Source organism: Eucalyptus grandis, chromosome 10, assembly GCF_016545825.1.
Source record: "Eucalyptus grandis isolate ANBG69807.140 chromosome 10, ASM1654582v1, whole genome shotgun sequence".
NCBI lineage: Eukaryota > Viridiplantae > Streptophyta > Magnoliopsida > Myrtales > Myrtaceae > Eucalyptus > Eucalyptus grandis.
Window position 1 is genome coordinate 32,631,221 of NC_052621.1, and position 14,441 is coordinate 32,645,661.

Genomic DNA, 14,441 nt, shown 5'->3' on the forward strand with positions numbered 1-14,441 from the left:
AGGACCAAATCAACCCCTTGAAACATGCAAGTTGGGGGAATTTAATGCATTAAAACAAATTTGACCGGGTGAAGACAGGTGTTCTTTTAAAAAAAAAAATAAATAAATGAGAGTCAATGATGGCAAATGTGAATTATGCAATGTAGGTATATGAATAATAATTCAAAAGTTGATGTGGTCCAAGCCAATCTAAGGCCCGGACTTCGGAGAAATGGCCTTGGAAAAATGCAAATACCTTTGGAATATAGGGGTTTTTTGAAATGTTATACCGTTTGGTAAATTGTAATTGCAAATAACATTAGAAAATAGTCTTAGCATAAATACTATTCGGTAAAACCCACATTTAAAATGAGCTTTTGCTATATTTCTTTCTACTTTTTTTTTAAATCTGAAAATTAAATCTAATTATGATTAGCCATCAGACTGCTGCCAAACCACTACTAGACAACCAGATACGGCTGTGTGGCGGCTAGATTCGACCATCTAGCTACTAGACGGCCATATCCAGCCATTCGACTGCCAAAACTAGCAACTTGAGTCGTGCTACCTCAGGCATCGCTTGGATTGCGACCCAGGCAACGTCACCTCGACCAGGCATCGCCTGAGGTTGCTCCCTCAGGTGGCGTCACCTGGGTTTGGGTGACCCAGGCAACCTTAGGCGATGCCACCTAAGGTCCACAACCCGAGTGATGCCGCCTGAGGTCGTGCACGCAAGCGATGTCGCTTGAGTCACGAATTGCGCCACCCTAGGTAGTGGTCATCAGAGACGTGCAACCCTTAGGCAACGGTAATGGTCATCGAAGAAGCCCGACTCAAGCAACAGACCGGGAAGATAAATGGGCATTATGAATGAGGAAAAAAATAAACAGTGACGGGTGAACAATAGATTTAGTATTTTCGAAATATTGAAAGCCCAAAGTAGATCCCTACCTGCATTAGGCTTTCAGCATTTGGCCAAGGAAGCCTCTAAAATACTTACCAAAAGCTTTGTATTTTTCCCAATGAGCTTTGGAGGCCTAAAGCTTCTTGCAAATGTTCAACCAAACGGGCCTATGCTCAATGTGACATCTACGCACAAGTTGATGTTGTCCTATTGGACTCACATTGGAGGAAGGTGTGATAATTAGCTAGAGAACAATGTTTAAACTAGTAAGACCAGCATGTAGACTTAATTAGAAACAATGTTTCGTGTTAATTATCGTATTCTTGTCTGATGTATGAATTCATTTCGATCGTTTAAATGCTCATTCACAGTTCGTCACTTCGTGTCCAATTTTGTATGCAACTCCTAGAATTCTAGTATTTTCGAGTTGATTGGTTCTAAACTATACTTGAAAAACACTTTACCAAAAAAAAAAAAAAAAACTATACTTGAAAAACAAATCAATAGTATATGATTTTGAAAGAAAAAAAAATGAGATCAAGAACCGAAACAATTCTATAATAATATGGCAATTCTCGACTTGTGTGCTTCCAGTTTCTACTGAGAATCCATCGAATATGTTTCAATTGTTCTTGTTAGGGATATGAATACCAAGAGTCATACAATTTTTAAAAGTGCAATCAACTTTTAAAACTTGTTAAATTGGTGCAATCAAGTCTCTCCATCAACGCCATCAAATTTAATTAATGGAAAATATTGATCGACCGATATACAATTCGATGTTCAAAATTAAGTCTACGTGCTGAAAAAATCCCTTAAGGGGCAGTGACTATTGAAAAAATCCCTTATGATGTTTTAAATATAACAAAAAATGTTTGAATTTTGATACATAATATGAGCGAATTATGGAGAGCACTTATTATTAATTGTAATATCTTTTGAAGTGTACAAGTGTTACAATAATATTTAGGATTTCGTGTGATCTACTAACTTCGAGTAGGAGCACGGGTTATGCTTGTATTCACTAAAGGTTTACTGATGACCTCTAGCCTGTTTGTACAAGTGAGCCCAAAAGGTTAACGTAGACCTAATTTAAGCCGAATTACTATAAAGATTTGCGTGCATCTTTCTCTACCTCTATATATTTCTACATCCGTTTGATTCAAGCAACACCCTTGATATATACTTAGTTCATTCTTGCATATGAAAAATTGCTCTCTATATACATGAACTTTTTTTTTTTGAACAGAGAAATTTTTTTTAATTATTCAGCAAAAATTCATCGAGTTTCATTATAGAACATATTCACCCACTCTTGGTTATATTTCTAGTCGCAACAGAGATTGGTCCGAAGCCATGGGCTTCCTGGCAATAGTGGGCTTTCTTCTGGGCAAGGCTTTAGCAAATGGTCTCCAAGTTCGTGTCTGGCCATGAGCTTCGTACTTTTATTTTCTTTTGATTTTTTTATTTTCATTTCCTTTAAAATTTTAAGTTGTTTTTTCTTGACACGGCATTTGGCGGGTTTACATGCCACCTAAAAGCAATAAAACATCACGTCAGTATTTTCTTCGCTTAACAAAATTGGACCAAAAAAATTAATGAGAGGAACTTTATCGTATCAATTTGACAAGTTTTAAATTTTTGTATAATTTTATCCCTTTCTCCAAATATCAAAAATATGATTTACATTACTTGCATCCTCTAAAAATAGGAGCTACTTTCGATCAAGTGTCTAGTCTGAGCTCATATAACGGAGTTCTAGATAGGTTCAAAGTTCTTCGATTTTTATTTTCACGAAAAAAGAAAAAAAATAACAAACTGAATCGTAAGTCACATTCATAATCTATTCCAAAAAAATTCGAAACCTAATCATCAATCCCGCCTCTAGCTAGATCACCTCCTCGTTCGGGACCAACCCGATTGCAAATTGTGGCTAACATTAGCCGGACAAGCATATTAAGAGTGATTGATTTTCAGTCAATCCAAGAAGACTAGTTCCTAATTTCTAGGACTCGAGAATCGGACTAACTAATCGGTTTGGCCTAATGGAACTGTTCAATTTACTCGAAATTTCTCCCAATCGACCTTTCTTAAAGAAGAAAAAAAGTTGTATTTTCATAGTAAAATGTGTGAATAGATGAAGAGAGGCCATAATCTTACTCAAGGAAGAAAAATAGAAGGGAATTGAGAAATTTAGTATTTATTAAGAAAATTTAAAAATAAATAAATATTTATTTCATTAGTCCAATCCGATCGGTTTGGTTCTCATCTTAGAATTGGGAACCGGATCAACTAATCATTGATTCCAAAAATAGGAATTGGGAACCAAACAGCCATATGTGGAATCACCCCAAATCGATCCGTCCAGTTCAATCCTCAGTTTGGGCAGCTCCGTTTTACACCCCTAAAGCATACGTCAGACTCGTGGGATAAAGTGTTTGGTTCTATTAAAAAAGTTCAGAATGAATAGAGCGAGACCAGGAGGGAGAAGTGAAGCAGGATCATCAAAAACCTAGTCCGTGGTCTCCAAGGTATTGCAGTAGTTTGATATTCAAACTCATTACAGAATCAAACTCCTTAATAAACCCCCGACCGAGTCCGTAATCCGCCCCGTAATCTCCCCACCGTTTCAACCGGAATCTTCTCCCCACGGCGACCGGCGCTTTCCGCTTTTTCCCTTCCGCTTTCTCCCGTACTCCGATTTTTTCCCGATAAAGCGACGGAAAATTTTTATTCCTCGCCCTATTAAATGTGGCGTAGATCGGCCTCCTTCATTCTCGACAATAGGAACGCCGCGCCGCCGCAGCCGCCGGCCGCCGCCAAGCCCGACACCCTCACCCTCTCGTCCGCGCCGCCCCCGACGGCGGCCACCGACGACCACCCCCGCCCCGCTCCTTCCCCATGGCGGACGCCCTCCAGAACCCTAACCCTAACATCTCCGCCTACTACCAGACCCGCGCCGCGCACCACGGCGTCGTCACCAGCGACTGGCTCGCCCAGGCGCAGGCCGCGGTGGGGCCCCGCTCGGTGGAGGGCGGCGACGGGTCGAGCTCCGCCGCGGACTCCGGCGGCGTCGGCGGCGGCGGGGGCGGCGGGGTGGGGAGGCCGTTCAGCGTGATCGACGAGTTCAACAACTGGAGGAAGCAGCCCGATTTGGCCGAGGCCGTGGCGGCCATCCGGGCGCTCGCGGCGGTGATAAGGAACAGCGAGGCGACGACCATGATGGAGCTCGAGATTGAGCTCAAGAAGGCCTCCGATTCGCTAAAGGTGCGTGCTTTCGTTCGCTGAAGCATCATCTTTTGAAGCATTTCGGTTCTCTTCGATTCAATCTATGCGGGGTAAAATTTCTCTTGCGCTCCTTCTGCAAGAAATGTCAAATGTGGAATTAAGCATCGGTTCAATTTGTAAAGGTTCCGTTTTTCCGTCTCGCATGCTTCATGTCGCTTGATTCACACCTAGTAGAATGGTCGCCGTGACTAGTTATGGAGGGTTCTTTTCAGACGATGCTTGCTTTGGTGTCTTCTCAGAACTCGTGGAAGGCATTTTGATCAGTTTCTGCTTTGAAATGCTAATGACCACTCTCGCTCTGCATCATTTTGGTCTAAGGAGTTGATGATGCCAGGATATGTTTTCTTCTTGGATACTCTGTTTTTATTCACAATTTGGATAGTACGGATTCTTGGGCAACTGCAGCATGCTGCAGTATCTGTTAGAACTACTCTTGTATTGGAGTAGGTACTTCCATTTTACATCTTTCCTTTTACCTTTCATGATAAATCCACCTTGAAGCTATTTCGTAAGTTAAATGCTTTGCGTTGTTATTATGTTTTGTAGGCCTTTTATGCACTGAATGGGCCAAAGATGCAAACTGATGGCTGTTCTTAGCCAATGTGTATGATATTGGGATAGTGATATAATTAACATCACAGTTTGTCATAGTCTCAGCCCGCAACCTCAAAAGAGGATGGGGGGTTGGTTTCAGTTAAAGAGGAGACAAAGTATCAAGGATCCATTTGATGAGTTTATGAATACAACCATGCGAAACAATAGTCAGCTATGAATCGTACTTCTCTATCGAGGGGTTGGTGGCCTAAGTGCTTAGCTTAGTTGGATGCTCATTTTTTTTTTTTTTCTGGCTTGATGATATCATAACAATATGTATTTTGCCTTAAAGCATGTGTATAACGAGGCCAATTTACCAGCAGACTTCTTAGCAGAAACATGAAGGGCGGTGTCCCTTTTTACCCTAAAATGATATAGCAACTAATTACTACCTGTACCGAACAAAAGAAATGTTTGATCTAAATGGTCATTGGTATTGTAAGGAAGTTCAGTCTCCGGCATTTATAATGTATCCTTGTTTGTATGAGGCTGAGCTTCGTCAAACTAGATCATCACAAATGTATAGACTCTGCATTCTTTACCTATTTTTGCTCTGCATTTTTGGATTATTAACACTGTACTTTTGCCAGGCATGGGACACAACCTCTATCTCTTTGACAGCAGGCTGTGATCTCTTCATGCGCTATGTGACCAGAACTTCGGCCTTGGAATACGAGGAATTCAACTCGGCCAAGTCACGATTGATAGAGCGTGCTGAAAAATTTGGGGAAATATCTCAGAAGGTTGTTGAACTGATATGAGAAAATATACCGCTGTTTACCTGATGAGTCAATTTTTAAACGATGAACTATTTACCCATGTATAAGCAGGAGATATTACTTCATATTGCAGGCACGGAGGATCATCGCAATGCTTAGTCAAGATTTTATTTTTGATGGTTGTACTATTTTGGTCCATGGTTTCTCTAGAGTGGTTCTAGAAGTTCTGAAGACAGCTGTACAAAACAAGAAGGTCTTCCGAGTATTCTGCACAGGTCATTTTTGAACTCTATATTGCATCTTGTCTGACCTTTGACATGCAGAGTTTACTATAACCTTGACATTCTGAACATCCAACTTTGAAATCACCGTGTCTTTTCTAACCTTAAGTTTGAATATTGGTTTTAAAAAATGTGAAGGAACTTCATCATCAAGTACTATAACTAGTATCGACATTTGAATATTGCAGAGAACATACAGGCATGACACTTGATAGCTGAACAGTAATTCTAACTGGATTTTCCTACCCAAAAAATCTCCAGATTTTAAAGTTCATGTTCTCTGCATGCAGAGGGAAGACCTGACAGGTCAGGGCTACGGTTAGCGAATGAGCTTGCCAAGCTTGATGTTCCTGTGAAGATCCTGATTGATTCAGCAGTGGCGTATACCATGGATGAAGTTGACATGGTTCTTGTGGGTGCTGATGGTGTAGTCGAAAGTGGTGGCATCATCAACTTGATGGGGACATACCAAATTGCATTGGTGGCACACAGCATGAATAAACCTGTATATGTGGCTGCTGAAAGTTACAAGGTACTTTTGATTTTATGCTTCTGTAATTGCAGTGTACTTAAGAGAATCTTGATTATTTTCAACTTACGAAATGGGAACAAAGTGAGAATTATCTTCTCTGGTGAAAACTAGTCTCAAGTCAGAACCTGCCAAGCACATTCTGCACTAAAAGCAACTGAAAATTGTTCTGACTTTTGTAAGGAACTTAGGAGTTTTTTAAATTATCTCCGCCTCACCTATCATATCTTGATGTATGCACATCATGACTGATCAATCTCTTGCTACGCAGTTTGCTCGCCTTTATCCTTTGGACCAGAAAGATATGGCCCCGGCCTTACGACCCATTGACTTTGGGGTGCCAATACCATCTAAAGTAGAGGTCGAAACATCAGCCAGGGATTATACACCGCCCCAATACCTGACGCTGCTTTTCACTGATCTGGGCGTTTTGACACCATCCGTGGTCAGCGACGAGCTCATTCAGCTATACTTGTAGCCATAGTCAGCAAATTTTGTTTCTGTATGATATATCTCCTATTGCAGAAGGTGGTAACGATGAGCTATAATTGCCTCTTGGCAGTGTATGATTTAACCTGGAATCAATCAATAACTAGTGCATGAGTGCTTTTCTTGGTTGGAGAATCAATTGATCAGTTTTGAGGGGACAGTATATTTGATCTGGTTCATTTGAGAAGTTACTTTCGAATAACTGTCTTGGATAACAGCACCAACAGAGACTGTTGTTTTGCTAACAGGATGTCATGAGCTCAATTTAACCTCTTGATATCATGGGTAAGATTTGGTTGAAGATGAAAATGTATTGGTCATGCATCGTAGTACCGATAGAGTTAATTGAGTTAATTGAGTTAATTTGTCTCCCTGAATCGAGTGTTTTTTTTTTTCCTACAATTCATTAGACTGATCTGCGGCAGCATGCTTAACATGATCGAGGGCATTTATCATAGAAATTGAATACTCGTCGAAACTCTCATCTAGTTCGTCTAGATTCGAAAGTCGAGGTGCGTACATCGCAGAGTTTAAATTAAGAAAAAGGCGAAAATCTATTCGGACCTGCTCATAGGACAAAGTAGAAATCGAACAGAAGAGCTTTAACAAAAACATCTTATCCTTCTCGGATGAGTCTCAAGCGGCTAAGGGGAGATGATAAGATAAGAGCGGCGAAATATTATATGCGTTGAATCCTCATCCTCGGAAAAAGTCGAGACTCGAGAGGCCATGAGTACGATGTTCTCACGTTCCTCATGTTGGATTGGCCCGACATAAAGGTCCTTTCATCCCGTGGGCCAACACTGGCAAAAACAGCAAATAAAGGTCGACCGAGGTTCTTTCAAAATTGTCCACAGCCAACGCGCAGGAAAGGCAACCCGGCAAGCACCCAGAAGGCAATAGTGCAGAGCAGAGGTAAGAGGATCGTGGTATGAAACGGACGTGCAGATTTGATATGTTGTAGGCCGACGTGTATGTCCTGTTGTCCTAGTTTGACGAAATGCACATGTTTCATGTCGGCTTCTTGTCGTCGGGGTTGAAACTTGCTCCCGAGTGACTGCGACGTGAATCTGTCGAGATGGGTCGATGGATTTGGTCGAAGTCGCCATTCCGCTCTTCATCTGCTCCGTGTATATGATATTGATGGGTGGAAATGCAGAGTGTTCCTGATATCCATCTCTCTCTCTCTCTCTCTCTCTTTCTCTCATCAGGACATCTTCAAAGAAGGGCATGATACCAATGGCCGAAGTAGGTCTCAGAATAATCCTCGCTCAGATAATTTCCAAGACCAACCAGTCCAACCGCATCCTGGTGAAGCCCTCGCTCATCTCAACTCAAATCGGTAAATCTTCATCTGCCCTACCGCCGCCACCATCGAACACAGCCCGTTGTTGTATCTGCGACGCGGATTGCTTCCTTAAATCCTGCCATCTATGCCAGAAGAGATTAAGCCCCCACAAGGATATCTACATGTACAGGTACACACTTAAGTCACTCATGCCACCCCGTGTCCTCAATTCTTCGCTCGTTTTCGCATTGCTCGATTTCAAGAACGTGCGAATAACATACGTATGATGCAGGGGTGATGAAGGTTTTTGCAGCGTGGAATGCAGGGAAAGGCAGATCGTAATTGACGAGATGACAGAAATGGAGATGATGGCGAGAGCTTCGTCTGCTTCTTCCACCAACTGGAAATCACTGCTGCGACGCTCGTGATGGAATCAGTCAAGTCACAGGATCCGCCATTTTCAAAGAACCCACCGAGCCCTGTCCTTTCAAATCATCACCAACTGTTATTTTCTCGTTCTTTTCTAGGCTTTGCAAGCGCAGTTTTGACCAGACTATCTGACTCTTAGATTCGTTTCTAAAAAAATGGCTTTTTCTTTGCCTTTCCAATCTTCCTTTTTTATATTCATGATGAGAAAGTCTACATTAAATGGCTAATTCTCGAGCACATTAACATGCCACGAACTTCATGGATCACTTAAGACAGTGACCGAAAATCCAATTAAGCAAACTGAACTCAGTCGATGCGAGTAAAATGGAAAGCCGAGTCAGCTCGTTCGGTCGGCAAGATTCCAACCGTGCGCCCATGTGTGAAAGAGATGCTCCAATTAAACGTGACTAATCCCATGCGATCGAGGGTCGTTGAGATTTGAAAGCTGGCCATGAACTCGGAACGCAATTTGCTGGTGATGAGTAGATGGAGTTTAGACTTTTAAGTTAGTGGCCGTCTATGCAGATGGGATGCGTCTCCTCCATGATCTGACAGGAGTGATCTTTTTCATCAGTTTCGCCCGTGGAAAAATGCTTTGCGATTCGAAGGCTCCTTTCCTTTCCACCCCCCGACGGGTCACATGCCCACCGGAAACTAACGTGGCGAAACCAGCGTTAGCATGGACGGTCACGGCCTTCCCATGCTTATCAATCAAATCCCATCAGTCCACTGGTTGCCATTTAATGCGGACGACATATGTAGAGATGACAATTCAACCATCAATTTTTCAGTCCGGCCAATTTAGCCCCGTGATCCTTTGACTCTGACCAATTTATTGCCTGGAAAGTTACCAATGTGGACGCCCGCCATTTTATATGGCACAATTTTACATGGCACCGGCCATTTTAAATGGCACGACTAATGCTAATATGTATAATTTTTGCTCATTAACGGAGGATTCAAGGTGAAGTGCTAAGTTGTGTTTGTTAGATGTATTCTTCTCAACATGTTTAATTCATCTTATACAACTCGAGATATTAGCCAATTTGGATATGACTTAACGTCAAACCATACCTCAAGCAATGTTATCCACTCATAAGACATTGCAACCATCAATGCAACGGAATTAAGGAGTAATGGATCGATACATGTTAAGAATCATTTCCCATGATTGCAACACCAATAACATCAACGACCCTCGAACTAATGTGACGCTCTAGTTCTCGGCCCCAAAATTCTCGTTTAAGAAAAAAAAATCGGTCGATATCGCATGAACGGCACTCATCTACATGTTACTCGTCCGATAATGGTTGTTCAAAAAATTCTTTACATCGATAGTAGACTCAGTAAAAATTCGGACAAAAAAAAAATTATTAGATTTACCCAAAACTTAGTAGAATTCAAATCAAGTCCCCGTTTTCATGAGACCCCCGAGGTGGACAACTAACAAAACGTCTGGCTTTTCAAACCATTCCTGGTTAGATCCAAAATTAAGTAAAGACTTCGCATTTCGATCATCAAGAAACCATCGAAACCGTGCCCTAAAAATAACTTTTCTCGATCTATCAAAACTAGAGCAAAAATAATTTTATATTATCTGCGAATAGCTCCCCAGATTCCATGCTCCCTGGTCTCATTTTCTAACACTAAAAAAAAATTCGATTGGAGAGAAAGCAATCATTTATTTTCAACTGAGCTGAGTCAATATCTTGCTGTCTACACCAAAATAAAAATAAAAATAAAAGAAAATTTACATGTTATTAACAATACACTTAAAAAATTCTTCATATCTCTCGAAATTACACATATATCTTCATTAATTATATATACCCAATTGAATGTATTATATTTAGTGATCCAGAGAATCCCGTACAGCCGATAGCTGAAAACGAGTAAATTTTAAAATAACGCTAGCGAATGACCCACCACTCTGATGGAATGTATTCTATATTATAATACATTATTATTTCTTTACAAAACACACCAAAGTTACACAATCATCTCTTTCGCTTATTTTTATATTGTTCAATATATAAATAGGGAAAGTTATTGAGTTTTATAGAAAACCAGTAGATTTTTTTTTTTCATGTGCCAATCAAGCACAGTCAACAGTCAAAATATAATTAACTGACTAAAATCATTCAGAAATCAAACCTCAGATCTGCATTTATTGGGGGAAAAAAATAAGGATTCAAAATGGATTTTTTTTATCCATATTATTGTCATGCTGTTGTGTGAAACCGAGTGCACGATTCAAAAAAAGACAAATTATTATTAAATGACCTCCCCTGCTGGAGACAAGGCTGAAGACAACATATGCCTACAACCAAAAAAACCAAAAACACATGCAGCAACATCTGCAAAAACACTCTCTATCTGCCGGCCAAAGTCAGCCATGGCTGGCCCGACCGCCTCCTCCAACTTCTCCCTCCCTCTCCTCCTCCTCCTCCTCGTGGCCCCGGCCTCCGATTGCCGTGCCGAGCCCGACCCCAAGGCCGCCCTCTTCGCCTTCGGCGACTCGTACCTCGACCCCGGCAACAACAACTACATCAACACCACCGCCCTCGACCAGGCCAACTTCTGGCCTTATGGAGAGACCTACTTCAAGTTCCCGACCGGGCGGTTCTCGGACGGCCGCTTGGTATCGGATTTCATCGGTAACGACAGTCACATTACTTCCCTGGTGGGGGTTGCTTCTTCCATGTCTCCTTCTCTTTTGTCCGAACGCAATTTCTGGTTAACCAACATATATCCTTTCTGCCTAATCTCCTTGTCCAACCATGTACTGCCAATGCTTCATTTGGTTTAGCTTCTTTACATTAAAATAGAAATTGGGTTCATGTTCGTTGGCATTATGCTGCAGCTGAGTACGCAGGGCTGCCGCTGATCCCACCGTATCTTCAACCCGGGGTTCGCAGCTGGAGACACGGAGCGAACTTCGCATCCGCCGGCGCCGGTGCTCTGGCGGAGACGTTCAAAGGGTCGGTACGTAAAACGGGTCGAGCTCTTGATTATTCCCGCACTGGGGTTTTCGGTCAGATCAAGATTATTGCTGCTGGATTCTTTACCTCGTCCTCGGGCGACTTTTTTCACCTCCACCCGGAACCCATGGGGGAGGCGTCTTGTCGGGACGCGTTTCTCTACGGAAATTCGTCAGACAACATGTCGTCGATTGGTTTTCTTGCTTTCTTTGCGGCCGCTGTTTTTTGCTTCGAAAGTTTCGGCTTTCATGGCTGCTGCAAGGGTTTTTTTCCCCCTTGGTCTTGAATGTGAACCCCCCCTGTCACGATAAAACAAAAGGGCGAATTCTGGCGCCATTTGCGATTTCTGGAATCTCTTGTTTTGACTTTAGCCTGCCCTTTTTTTTTTTTTGGGGTCTCTGTGTTTCTTCTTCTTCTTTTTCACTTTTTGGTACAACGAAGGGTGGGTCCACACGTTTGGAGTTCTGATTGCTATGTTTTGCACGTTCAGGAAATAATAAGTGTTTGGCAAAGTAAGTTTTTGGAAGAAAATTAAATGAAAAAGTTTAAGATTTTCACGTGACAACCTTGTGATGTATGCAATGCATAACCTGGTACTCTAAAAATCGAATTTTTGGTTTGTTAGGTATGCGGAGCACGTCTTAACACAGCCCTTGATATTAACAAAGCCACACCATTTGCCGCACCTTTTGATTAAGACTGACTTTGGTAATGGCTCTTTGATAAGTAACTAGCATGTGGGTCCAATGGAAAACCGTGCAGCCACTTCCTTCAAGGAAAAGATCTACAAGCACTCACATTCTCAAATGCCTAAAATTTACGCGTGTCCTTATTCAATTTCTCTCCCTTCTTTCAGGTGATTGATCTCAAAACGCAACTGGGTTATTTCAAGAAGGCGGCGACCCAATTGAGACAGGAGCTGGGGGAAGCCAAAGCGGAGTTGACAATATCGAGAGGAGTTTACATGTTCAGCATAGGGAGCAATGATTACAATAGCCCTTTCTTGACTAATTCCACCATCCTGAGCTCCTACTCCAAATCGGTGTATGCGGGGATGGTGATTAGCAACTTGACAAAAGTTATCCAAGTAAGGAGTGCAATAATCTTGGCTTTCTTTGGTAGCTACTAGCTATAGAGCCTGGTCAATTCTAGATATCCTGTGGACACCCTTTTGGTAGTTGATAGCTAGGTTGGTGAGGTTGGCACTAATTGGCATTTTATGAGGGACACTGCTCTTGGCATCATGTGCTTGGTATCAGTTTCACTTTGGTGGAGAGTACCATAGTACCTACCACCTTGTTACGAAGGTAGTACCGAGTCGGCCCCATTGTTGGGAGGAGCTGCAGTGAGTCCATGACCACCGTAAGCGAAATTAACCGTCTATCGATGAAAGACCGGACGGTCAATTTGGTCTTAGGAAGTTGAGAGCAATTCAGCATAAAATAGCTGACTTTTAGATAAACCAAAGAAGAGGTTCTGGGGCGATTTAGATGGTTGACTTTTAGTAGGTATTTATGTAGCAATGGAACAAATGTTTTTTTTTTTTTTTTTTTTAGTGTGTGTGGTGAGACTGAGAGAACAGTTTGTGATGAAATTTGGCAGGAGATATATGGAATAGGGGGAAGAAAATTCGGGTTCATGAACCTACCTCCATTGGGGTGTCTTCCAGGAATCAGGATAATCAAAGCAGAGCAGGGAGGGAGGTGCTTGGAAGAAGCTTCATCACTAGCAAATTTGCACAATCATGCTCTCTCTAAACTCCTAGCAAAACTTGAGCATCAGCTCACAGGTTTCAAATATTCCCTCTATGACTTCAACAGCAACCTCAGACGGAGAATGAATCACCCCCACAAATACGGTGAGAATCGCTGTACCCAGTGTTTCAATCCTATTTTGCTCATGCAGTACTTGCATGCAACTAAAGTTAGTGCATGCCGGAATGTTTCGGCTTGAATGGTCAAAGGAAGAATCAACTGAAAGATAGTTACAGTTCAAAGAATTTTTTATTTTATTTTTTAGAATGGAGTACTATAGTTCATATATTTCCTTATGGTGAAAATTTCCCATCTTGATGAAGGTTTCAAGGCAGGGAAAGTGGCATGTTGTGGAACAGGGAGATACAGAGGAGTATCCAGCTGTGGAGGGAAGCGGATAGTGACGGAGTTCGAGCTGTGTGAGAGTCCTGGTGAGCATGTGTTTTGGGACTCTTTCCATCTGACTGAGAGGATTTATGAACAGCTAGCACGTCAGATGTGGAATGGAGATGGCATTCGTTCTAGCTCGAGCCCGAACAGTCTGAAAAATCTCTTTGATGGCCTTTGATTGAAGGTCTTTGACCTTAGTTGGTGAACCATTATTCCATTTGAGATCATTGAGGCCTCAAATTAGCTGCCCTCCAATGGCGAAGGTTCAGTATCTCTGTCAGATCAATGGGGGAAAATGTCGAGGGCATATTAGAGAGAGGAGAAAATTACAGAAAAGGGAATTAATTAGTAGAACTAGTTGGATACTTATTCTTGATGTGTTGAAATAGACCTATAATTTCTCGAACTGCTACAATTGAACAGTGAGGGATAGCTAAGTCATGAAATCTTGCATTGGACTGCATCCACAATTTGTTTTTGATCACTTATGTTTGCAGAAGACGGGCATGCCTACTGCAGTCGAGTGCACCCTGCTCTGCTTCTTTAACACCGAAAAAGAAGAGAAGTCGGTTCAGCAAGCAATCAGAAAAACATGCCTTCTTCGGGCTATTCCCCCTTGTGTAGTGTCTTTTCATGAGGACCACGCAATCAGTTCTTATCAAGCAAGACACAATTATCGGCTTATTTCCTAATAATGCATAGCCGCCAAAAGACGGCCATCCAAGAATCTGATTCAAACAGATGGAGTGCAGAAGCATTAGTATAGAATCAAGTCTGCGGGCATCTCTTGCTTCTTCAGCCTGGAATGATAATATA

At 41.9% G+C, this 14,441-nt stretch overlaps 3 protein-coding genes across 4 annotated transcripts; all 3 read left to right on the forward strand.

Moving 5' to 3' along the window:
• Positions 1 to 3,369: 3,369 nt before the first annotated feature.
• LOC104422898 (translation initiation factor eIF-2B subunit alpha) lies at positions 3,370 to 6,962 on the forward strand. Of its 2 annotated transcripts, none has more exons than XM_039303964.1 (6): positions 3,370 to 3,750; positions 3,783 to 4,150; positions 5,356 to 5,508; positions 5,618 to 5,759; positions 6,056 to 6,297; positions 6,566 to 6,962. In XM_039303964.1, exons 1-6 carry the CDS (start codon positions 3,633 to 3,635, stop codon positions 6,770 to 6,772), a joined length of 1,230 nt encoding a protein of 409 aa, XP_039159898.1. In that variant the 5' UTR covers positions 3,370 to 3,632; the 3' UTR covers positions 6,773 to 6,962. The 2 variants fall into 2 exon arrangements, with proteins under 2 accessions (XP_039159898.1, XP_039159899.1); XM_039303965.1 differs by having other exon boundaries at positions 3,370 to 3,721; positions 3,760 to 4,150.
• A 757-nt stretch (positions 6,963 to 7,719) lies between these two features.
• Positions 7,720 to 8,651, forward strand: LOC104422899 (FCS-Like Zinc finger 17). Its single transcript, XM_018863737.2, has 2 exons — positions 7,720 to 8,261; positions 8,364 to 8,651. The coding sequence occupies exons 1-2, from the start codon at positions 8,014 to 8,016 to the stop codon at positions 8,497 to 8,499; spliced, it is 384 nt and encodes a 127-aa protein (XP_018719282.2). The 5' UTR covers positions 7,720 to 8,013; the 3' UTR covers positions 8,500 to 8,651.
• A 2,160-nt stretch (positions 8,652 to 10,811) lies between these two features.
• On the forward strand, positions 10,812 to 14,242 carry LOC104422900 (GDSL esterase/lipase 5). Its single transcript, XM_010035359.3, has 5 exons — positions 10,812 to 11,157; positions 11,364 to 11,485; positions 12,338 to 12,568; positions 13,084 to 13,339; positions 13,559 to 14,242. Exons 1-5 carry the CDS (start codon positions 10,896 to 10,898, stop codon positions 13,801 to 13,803), a joined length of 1,116 nt encoding a protein of 371 aa, XP_010033661.2. The 5' UTR covers positions 10,812 to 10,895; the 3' UTR covers positions 13,804 to 14,242.
• The last annotated feature ends 199 nt before the right edge of the window (positions 14,243 to 14,441 follow it).